This window comes from Erigeron canadensis, chromosome 5 (assembly GCF_010389155.1).
Source record: "Erigeron canadensis isolate Cc75 chromosome 5, C_canadensis_v1, whole genome shotgun sequence".
NCBI classification, from domain to species: Eukaryota; Viridiplantae; Streptophyta; class Magnoliopsida; order Asterales; family Asteraceae; genus Erigeron; species Erigeron canadensis.
Genome location: NC_057765.1, coordinates 10,390,549 through 10,401,980, shown reverse-complemented (window position 1 = coordinate 10,401,980; position 11,432 = coordinate 10,390,549). Strand labels below are relative to the sequence as shown.

General features: G+C 35.5%; 1 protein-coding gene across 1 annotated transcript; it reads left to right on the top strand.

Moving 5' to 3' along the window:
- Positions 1-3,969: 3,969 nt before the first annotated feature.
- Positions 3,970-4,584, top strand: LOC122601183. The gene has a single exon (XM_043773948.1). It carries the CDS (start codon positions 3,970-3,972, stop codon positions 4,582-4,584), a length of 615 nt encoding a protein of 204 aa, XP_043629883.1.
- Positions 4,585-11,432: the final 6,848 nt, after the last annotated feature.

Genomic DNA, 11,432 nt, shown 5'->3' with positions numbered 1-11,432 from the left:
TGCATAAGTAATTATGTTAACCAAGCTATATATTGATATCACAAATGCTAATTCGCGCTAAAATTGGTTACACAACAAATGATGAATAAGGATAACATAACTTAATATGGCATTTCTATATAATAACCTAATATATCAAGTGAAATCACAAATGAAGCCAAGTTATTGAAAATCTAACGACTTATAACTACGCATGTAATGAAAGTAACATTTCTCACCGTAAATCTCTACAACCAAAACGATGAGAATGTTAGCAATATACTTAGATCCCACAATTTATAGCAACATAATGAAAGTGGCATTTCTAGGTAATGGCTTAAGATAGGAACTTATGTATATTAGTCCTCTCGTAGGGATAGTCTTGGCTTTGAAATGTGGATGAAGACCATGATGGAATATATGATCAAGGAAGCAATAGATGGGAAGTACCCATTTTGGATAAATAGATATAATGCTCGGCATATCAAGGTGAGTCATAGCCCCCTTTCAAACTATTTTATGTGTTTATCTATCGGGGTGAAAAGCATGATATATAAATGAAATTGCTTTCTATATATTTATGAAATGATTCTTGAGATTACGATTATGAAATGAAGTTATATCGTATGTTCAATGTGATAAATGTCATATGATGAGCTTGAATTCTGTCAACCCGTTTTCTTTCAGTACACTACTATTTACTCCGATAGTGGAGGCCTGTAGTTAGATAGTTGCGCAACTAGGTTTCGTCCACCCACCCGGAGCGTAACGGTGGAAGGTTGGTTGCCTTTGTGACGACCTTCTCTTCCAGTCCGACCGAAGCGGTGTTCTAGCTACCTTAAATTTAAATGGTCGTCTCCATGGCACGACCCCAATTGTAATTAAAGCACTTGATTGACAGCTTGTGCAATGAAATGAAATGAAATAATATATTGTTTGGACATGAAAAGGTAGTAGTAGTGGCTCAAGCATTTACTCATCAAAAATTATGTAAATTATGCCCTTGTGGCTAAATGAAATTGATATTATATTATGCCATTGTGGTTATATCAAATTGATATTAAATTATGCCCGTGTGGCTAAATGAAATTGATATTAATATGTTTGGATATTTTGATTTGAACATACGGTTTAGGTATCGTCCCTCATATGAAATCTTGAAAGTTGTTGAAATTGTCGATATTGAAATATTGATGACCGAATGGTTTCGATGTGATATATGATTAATCATTTGATATATTTTTCCCTCAAGAAGATTTGACAAATGAGAACTTTAGAATTACCATGGATTTTGAACGTTTTAAATAACATTGTGGTATTTGGGAAAAATTCGATAATATGATATGAGAATTTTTGTCGGTCATATGGTTTGGGTATTTCGAAATGTAATAGTAATCGGTTTTCTAAGTATTAAAACGGTGATGTACCAAGATTTATATAAAACCTATGCACTCACCAACTACGTTTTCGTAGTTGACACTTTTTCTTCATGTTTTTCGGGAATTAGCATAAGCTTTGAGGATTTATATGCATCATGATTTTTTGCATTGCACTTTGGAGTCTAAGATCAAACCTTGTGATGGGCAATGGAATCCGCCTTGATCATTGTAGTATACTATTTGATGTGCTTGTTATTGTTTCGTGAACTTAGTATCCAAGTATGGTGGACGCATTTGTACTTGGAAATTGGTTCACATGCTTGTACATTTGTAACTTCTTTTTATCGAATAAAGCTATGGTGAATGTTATTTCTAATCCTTGTTTTGAATACTCGGCTTTTTGTACATCTCATCGTTCTGCCTTAGTTGGGGTGTTACAGTGCTATCGTTACAATTATCGATTATCGGGAATTGAACAAGCTCACGGTGAAGAACCGGTATCCACTTCCTAGAATTGATGAGATATTTGACCATTTGTAAGGTGCCAAATATTTCTCAAAAATCGATCTTCGTTCAGGCTATCATCAACTTAGAGTTCATGAAGATGACATACCAAAGACGGCGTTCTGTACAAGGTATAGCCACTATAAATTTACCGTTATGTCATTTGGGTTGACTAATGCATCGGCGGTATTCATGGATTTGATGAACCGGGTGTGTTGACCCTACTTGGACAAATCGGTTATTGTCTTTATTGATGACATACTTTTCTACTCAAAAACAAAGGAAGATCATGCCGAGCATTTGCGTGAGGTGCTAGAATTGCTTAGAAAAGAGAAGTTGTACGCGAAATTTTCTAAATGCGAGTTTTGGTTGGAAGAAGTTCACTTCCTTGGTCATGTGATTAGCAAAGACGGGATTCATGTAGATCCTAGCAAGATTGAAGCGGTCAAGAATTGGAGACGACCCGAAACACCATCTGAGATTCGTCAATTTCTTGGAATGGTGGGTTATTATCGAAGGTTCATTGAAAATTTCTCCAAAATTGCACAACCACTTACACTTTTAACTCAAAAGGGGAAGAAATTTGAAAGGGGAAAGAAACAAGAAATTGCCTTCCAAACATGTTGTGTGATGCTCCTATCTTGAGTCTTCCGGATGGGATTTAAGATTTTGTGCGGTCAAGAATTGGAGACGACCCGAAACACCATCTGAGATTCGTCAATTTCTTGGAATGGTAGGTTATTATCAAAGGTTCATTGAAAATTTCTCCAAAATTGCACAACCACTTACACTTTTAACTCAAAAGGAGAAGAAATTTGAAAGGGGAAAGAAACAAGAAATTGCCTTCCAAACATGTTGTGTGATGCTCCTATCTTGAGTCTTCTGGATGGGATTGAAGATTTTGTGGTATATTGTGATGCTTTAGGTCAAGGATTGGGGTGTGTGCTTATACAAAGAGGCAACGTCATTGCTTATGCCTCCCGTCAACTTAAAGTGCATGAGAAAAACTACCCCACTCATGATTTGGAATTGGGAGCAGTTGTTTTCTCTTTGAAATGCTGGAGACATTACCTTTATGGCACCAAATGTGTGATCTACACCGATCATAAAAGTCTTCAACATATCTTTAATTAAAGTGAGTTGAAGATGAGACGAAGAAGATGGCTCGAACTTTTTAGCGATTATGATTGTGACATTCGCTACCATCCGGGCAAAGCTAATGTTTTAGCTGATGCATTGAGTAGAAAGGAAAGGGTCAAGCCAAGAAGAGTGAGAGCCATGATCCTCACTGTGGGACAAAGTATTTGTGACCGCATCATAGAAGCTCAAGTACAAGCTATTTTACTGGAAAACTTTGGAAATGAAAGATTAAATGGCATGGAGCAACAATTCGATCGAAAATAAGACAATGGGCTATACCTAGTTGAAAGGCTTTGGATTCCCATCTTCGGCAATTTGAGAACATTTCTTATGAATGAAGCCATAAGTCGGCTTATTCGGTCCACCCGGGATCGGATAAGATGTACTTTGATATAAAAGACTTCTATTGGTGGCCGGGCATGAAACGCGATGTGGCTAAATATGTGACTGGGTGCTTTACTTGCTTACAAGTGAAGCCGATCATAAGAAGCCTCCCGGTTTATTGGTGCAACCGGTGACACCGGAATGGAAATGGGAACGGATTGCAATGGACTTCATCATGAAGTTACCCAAGACAAGGAATGGTTGTGATACTATATGGGTAATTGCGGATCAATTGGCTAAGTCGGCCCACTTCTTAGCTATTCGTGAGACCAATAAATTTAACACCCTAGCTCGTTTGTACATTAAAAAAATGGTGTCTAAACATGGGGTACATGTTTCTATCATCTCCGATAGTAATACCCGGTTGGAATCAAATTTTTGGGAAGCTTTTCAACGAGCAATGGGTACTCAACTTGACATGAGTACGACGTTTCATCCTTAAACGGATGGACAAACCGAGAGAACCATCCAAATGCTTGAAGACATGTTGAGGGTTTGTGCAATTGAATTTGGTGGAAGTTAGGAAGATCATTTACCGTTGGTTGAGTTCTCGTATAATAATAGCTATCATGCGAGTATTCAAATGGCACGAATTAGTGCACTTTATGGTAGAAAGTGTCATTCTCCACTCGCTTGGGCGGAGATTGGTGAAAGCCAACTCATTAGGCCGGAAATAGTAGTCGAAACGACAAAAGTGGTTTCTCAAATTAAAGAGAGATTACAATTGGCCCGAGAGAGACAAAAGAAATACGCCGATGTGAGGCGTAAACTATTGGAGTTCAATGTTGGTGATCATGTGCTTTTAAAAGTCTCCCCGTGGAAAGGTGTTGTACGTTTTGTTAAGAGAGGCAAGTTTGGACCAAGATACATTAGACCTAAAGAGATCATTAAACGAGTGGGCAAAATGGCTTACCGATTGAAGTTACGTCAAGAACTTAGTGATGTACATGACGTGTTTCATATTTGCAACTTAAGAAAGTGTTTGGCGGATCCTACACTACATATACCAATGAACGAGATCCAAGTGGACAAGAAGCTCAATTTTGTGGAGGAACCGGTAGTGATTTTAGAACGAGAGGTCAAGAAATTGAAGAACAAACGATACACGATAGTCAAAGTCCGATGGCATGCTAGGCGTGGAGCTGAATTCACTTGGGAGCGGGAAGAGTCTAAATACCCGCATTTGTTTTGTGATTAGGGTTCTATCGAATTTCGGGACGAAATTCCGTTAACGGGGGAATGATGTAACAACTGTGACTTTGACCATTTGACTACATGTACAATTTGAATAATTATTGAGTGGGCCAATATAGTTCAAGTGTAATTTGGAGTTCATTTAAGTGCAATGTGTTCATATAGATCAATTTATCGTTAGTTTTGGGACTTATGTGCTAGTCAAGGTCATTAGTTGTGCTAATCGATTCTTTGAAAACATACAAATTAATTAGTATAAAGAAATATGGATCCTCCATGGGTTATGCCCATAACCCATGACCCATTAAGATTACCCAACCCTATCCACTCCCAACTCTTACCCTATCTCCATCCTCCATTCATTTCTCACACACACACTCTCTATCTAACTAAATGCAAGAACATTTACTCCTCCCTCTCTCCAAATTCTAGTTCATTTAATGTTGTTTCAAGCAAATTAATAACAAAATCATCATTTATATCATCATTCTTACAACATGTCAAAAATTCAGAACTTAAGGTGCAAGAAATCTCCCCATCTAGCTCAAATTCGGGTTTCATCATCTAGTGGAAGATTTGGCAAGTCAAACATAACTTAAATTCACCTTTTTACACTTGTAATCTGGAGGTCAAATGATTCTTTGACACAAGCTTGAGGTTATGGATTGAATTTATGAAATGGGTTTTGTCAAATGGTGTATAATTATGTTTATTTATGTTTAATAATGTATAAGAACGGGTTTTAGACCATTACAAATTGAGTTTAGCCCTGAAAATGGGAGCGCGTGCACTGTGTTTGAAGCGGGTGTGCTAAGGTTGGAAGCGCGTTCTCTGTGTTTCAACATAGAACGCGCTCTACTGTCCTTTTTTGTACTTTTTTCGTTTGGTCATCGTCGACCTCTTCAAGGTCCGATACTTATATACCAGTCTTATATCATCAAACATATGTCAAATAAGTTGTTAAAACACAAATTTGAACACTTTTGATTTTCATGTGAAATTTAGGTGCCAAGTTATCAAAATGTGTTTAACTAAAACTCTTCGTTTGTTACCCAAGCGTTCCGAAATCACTTCTAATATACTTTTGGGGATTGTGAAATTGTATAACAAACTAGACCTTACCGTTCGAATAGCTTGTGATATTTTGATATAGTAATGGTATAGTAGGTTGTGATCGTTGTTGAAGTTTTGGTCGTGGACATTTGACGGTCGTGGACATTTGACGGTCGTGGACATTTGACGATCGTTGGACATTTCGTAGCTTCCCTTGCTCTTTTAAGAGTCGGGCTTAAAAGTGTACTTACGTTTATGATGACATTTTTGAATTGAATGTTTGTTTGATGGATTTGTTGACGTGCAAATATGTGGTTGTTATATGATTATTGTATGTGCATCATTAGGTGTTTATTTGGTTAGTAATGTATATATGGAAGACGTTAATACCTTTGAAAGGTTGTAGATGTGGTGGGAAGGCTGCGGGCGACCCTATATATAAGCATCAATGGCTTTTTAAAAGTAGTATCGTACGAAGTATATACACATGGTGTATAGGCAATATGTGGACATAGATGGTCGTTGATGATCAATTTGTGGTGTGTTGAGAACAATGAGGGACATGATGACAATACAACGGGCACTTGAAGTGTTTGATGACATTATACTGGTACTTTAAGTACTTGATGACATTATGGATGACATGTGGTCAATTCAGGGACTTTGTGTACAAGTGTGAAATCATAGAACATGTTAGATACTTAATTGGTTTCAAATTCTCATTCTTTATGCTTGCTTATATGTTGGATGGCATTGGTACGTGTTCTTGTCCTTTCTTTCCTACGAACTCACCAACTTAGTGTTGACATTGTTTAGTACACTTTTCAGGTAATCAAGAGAACCCAAGAGCTTGATGTGCATTGCTAGATTTTGGACTATGACCATGGATCCGTGATTCAATACCCGTTGATGGGACTAACTTAGGATCATTAGCCATCTTTTGATGTTATTTTTGTAAACTTTTGATGGTTGTATGCTCTGTATGCTTTTGTGACTTTGTATTCTAGTTGTTGGGTTCATGGAATCCTTTAAATTGATATAGTCTCGTTGTATGATAATTCCATTTTGTGTCATGCTTTTCAGTACATTTCGAGCCTAGCTCGGGGTGTTACAAATAGCCTCTCCTCCCCCAGAAACCCCAACACTGAATTGTAGTTCATTTTAGTACCCATCCAGAGAGTTTCCAATCATAACAGCACAAACCTTGGAAACTAAACACCTCAAAACTGTCCCAACAACAAAAGGACGGATACCTCCCCTGGGTTTGATCAACGTGGTGAGAGGGGGACTAGCAATATACTCACCTAAGGTCATGGGGAATTTACCATCAAGAAAAAGATTAACTACTTGGATGATGGAAGCGTCTAACTCCTTGAAAATTGCCACAGCAGCACCATTTAAACAGTCTAACAGGTGTTGAGCACGTAACCCATCCCGACCACAAGACATACCACGAGGGAAGCTTTTAATCATATTATTATTATTATTATTATTATTATTATTATAAGAATTATTATTATTATTTTTAAATTATTTATTATATCTTTATTTTATTATAGCTAACATCTATAACTATACTAAAACAGGAGGCTGAAGAAGTACTTGGAGCCACCAGAGCCCCTCCTGAGACTAGATTTCCGCCCATCCCTCTATTTTATTTTCCACGTTTCTTTTTACCAAAAAAAATAAAAAATATAAGTGGAGCCCCTTCTCTGACCTAATACAAAAAAACCATTAGAACTAAAACTTTCTTTCAATCTTTCTTCTTCAACCTCTTCTCAACGATTCAACCTATTACTTTATTGAAATCCTCTTCAAAACATTCAGTCACTTATTATTCTTTGTTCTCCATCCAATTTATTTTACGTTTGATTATGCATACAATTACTATAAACCATTAAAAACCCTAAATCGGTATTGTTGTTGATGGAGATGATGCTCGCGACATGTTGTTGGAGGAAATACTTAGGTGAACAATATTTGGTATCACTTATGGATGAATTTTATGCTAAGGGGTTGAATGCTCACAAAGTGTTTGCTATAATGCCTGAATGAGAAACGATGAGTCTATAAGCATGTTTTTTTACCCGTTAAGTATATTTTCGTTTCTTAGTTTATGCTTTATTGATATGTTTTGATAATGCAATTTTTTCTTTACTATCATTGCTTTGGATGTTTATGGCTGAATTTCAATTCAAGTTATGTGTATTGAAAAAACTAGGGAATAAAAGGATTAGGGTTCCATTTGTAGTCGTGATCATGTTTGACCCTTCATTGATAAGCTGATGATGCTGATTTTTCAGTTTCATTATTGCTTTATATATTGCTCATTCTTATGTACGTATATTGATTATAGAAGTGCTAAAAAAGCCCTTGGATATGCTAAATGTGTTGACAGTCAGCACACATAAGCCAAAGGGGTTAAATTTAGTGTATTTCTACAACACTATATTATAGGCTACGAATTTTACTACCTATAGATGAATTTACTTTATCAACTAAAAGTCTCAAACTTCAAAAAGCTATGTCATTATAAAAAGGATTTGTCATGTGTTTTGAAAAGCAATTTGAGGCTTATGCATATTAGTTTTCATCCTAAAGTGTGTGAGCTTTTGTTTTGCATCAAAAGGAGGATGAAGGCAGAATATTATACTTGATATGCAATAAAATCACATTTTTCCATCTTCTCATGCCAGTAAGCTGCTAAGGCCGTGTATATGCAAATAACAAAAACAACAAAAGACGAGTACTAAGGCTTGAAGATTCAGAATACATTTCAATCTCCAATTCTCTTTATATGTAATCATCTGTTGTGTATCCATTATGTATTGTGCATTAACATTGACTTTCTTATAATTTGCTTAGTAGTATGCAAATTGACTGCACACTTTGGGATGCCTATGTGTGCTAACTCAACCAATTCCTTGAACTGAATACTGAGGACACGGCGAGAAACAAACAGCTGCAACCGCGAGAAAGATAAGAAAAAACATTTTGACTCTAAAGATACAGAGGAGAGCCACGACTCCACAACTGCATCAAATCGTTACGGATGATCAACCACCTATTCGTAATGTTCGTACAAGGATACCATCTAACGGCATGTTAATTGATCGTTCATGATCCATTTTCGGTATTCATTTCATTGGATTATTTGCATTTTATTTATCATCATTCCACCTTATAGTTTTTTTTAATTATATGTTTTTTATTTGGTTGAAACAAAATTTATGTGTTCCATATATTCTACAATCTAATCTACATATACGTACTAAAACGAAAGTTAAAAGCTGTTTTTTGAAACTTCTCGTCCATCGGACGGGTCTGAAGACTAGTAGCATAAATAAACTTACATAACTCAAGGTTAAAACTTTGATGGTTAGTTATATATTATAAACTAATTATATTATATTAACAATGTTTATATTTATTGTTGTAATATTATGTTTTTATATTTTGTTTTTGACTTTTTATTTTAAGAGTCAATTTATATTTTTGGGTCGAGTACCAAATGTTCCTGTTTTTGAAATACGCGAATTAGTATTTTTATTTTTTATTTTGCCCCCTCCTAAGAATATATATGGCTCGGTCCCAGAAACAAACTATTGAAAATAACCAAATAACAATGGGGATATACTAACGTTAATTTTTGACATTTATTAGAGAAATAACCATCCCACTAAATAGTTATTTGAACTAATCAATCTAACAATTCTACTCTGTAATCTTTTTAAGACAACACATTCTTCGGACCACATACAATGCTCATACCACACACATTGTTAAGACTGCAGTTAGTTTATACTGCACACAATGTTAAGACTGCACTTAGTTCATACTGGACACAACTTTCAGCCGCACACAATGTTAAGAGTTGTTCAGACTTTACATGAGGTGTTCACCAGCATAGAGTGTAAAGACTAAGGTATAGTAATGAATTCAGAACGGAGTGTAAACATTTAAAACAACACAACTAAAAACATACACATTCAAACCAACTAGTTTAAACATTCCACGCAAAAACGATTGAAGACTTGGACCACACATATTACTTGACCAAAATTAACCAACTACTTGACTATAAACTACCATATAGCCGAACCAAAATTAATGGACCTGGTCACTAAAAAAACTGCATAATCTTTGAAGGGTATTACATCACACAAATACTTAAGACTGGACATTAACTTTGTTCATCCAAAATAATTAACTGCGAAAAACATTTTACAACTTCCCCACATAAGCAATTATGATGACCAATTAAAAAGATGACTTAAAGTCTACTGCACAATTAATGGACTACCATTTTAAGTGATGGCACAAATTTGAAAACTAAATGTTCTACAAAAATTTATTCCTTCGCATTTTGGGAACAAAATTCAATTCTTTTTTTTCCCCTTTAAATGACCAATAAAAGGAAAATTATTGTTAACAAGGAGAAACGATAGAGTGGTTAGGAAGAAGAATAAAAAAGATTACATGCGCCATGCTATAAAGACAACCAACAGAAGGCAAAGCGAAATTATGACCTAGTAATTATAATCGAGTATATGAGAACTATAAATTGGGCATTTACCTCTTGAGACGTGTGCGGACCGTGTTATCGCACCCTTAGTCTCTAGGGGTGTCTTCGGTTCCAACCTCTAACAATACTGCATGCTTGAATGTCACTGCGAGGGTTCGAACCACTAACCAACTAACACGTCGTTTAATAAAAAATTGTAATTTTTTCGCACATTTCGTTAACCACACATATCGTGTGAACTTGTAAAGGGACCCCATTGCAAAAATGAGCAAACCACGTAAAGCAATCTTGCATTTAACTCACAATTAAACCAATATCAACTGGATGATGTTCGGTCATGCAAGAAAGAGAAGTTGTCTACATTTTGAAGAACAAGAAAAGGCAAACACTTATTCAATTATACTCATTCAACCATTTTGACAAACACATTGTGTGCAAGAATAATAACAATTAGAAAATTAAGACAATTAGTTAATCAATTTAGCCAACTCATCATGATGCTTTATAAAAGTTTAAATCGACCGATTCACCAGGTAAGATTATTTATCTTTGAAACCAGAAAGACCAATCTAAGAAATAATTTTACGAACCCTAGTTAACAAAGTATTTCAACTAACTAGATGCGTATAAAAGAATTGATCAAGATCAATATGATAGATGTTTTAATCTATTTACGAGGTAAAAACTAAGCAAGTTACTATATGTTATTGACTATTGTCGTGCTCATTTTATTTATTTATGAAAATTGTAAGCACTTAAGTAAGTTATACTAAAACAAGAGAAAGGTACTCGCATGTTGCGGCGGTAATGTAGGTGAAGGCGAGGTGCTGATGTAATGGCGGTGGCGGTGATGGGTTGAGACGGGCTCCGCCCTTAGCTATACAGGATTCGCCATCGATTTAAAAAATTCATCATAAGTATATTGAATAACCTCTTTAATGAAAGAACATGAAATTTTAAGAACGCCCATAAATTGTTTTTTATAATTTATCGATATACGGTTTTGTAATAAAAGATTTTAAATGAATAAGAGTAATAAAAAGATATATGGAGGAAGGAGTGTGAGTGCCAAATAACGATGACTAACACTTATATCAAGTAAACCCGACTGGCAAGCAACACTAAACTGGAAATTGACCAGTTGAGAGTGCGATCCTGATTATAAATATGAAACAATGAAGTAAATAACTGAAAGTAAATGCAGGAAACTAAAGTGCTGAAACTATATAAATAATATATATAATCAATTATTTGACATTGAGACATGATGTATT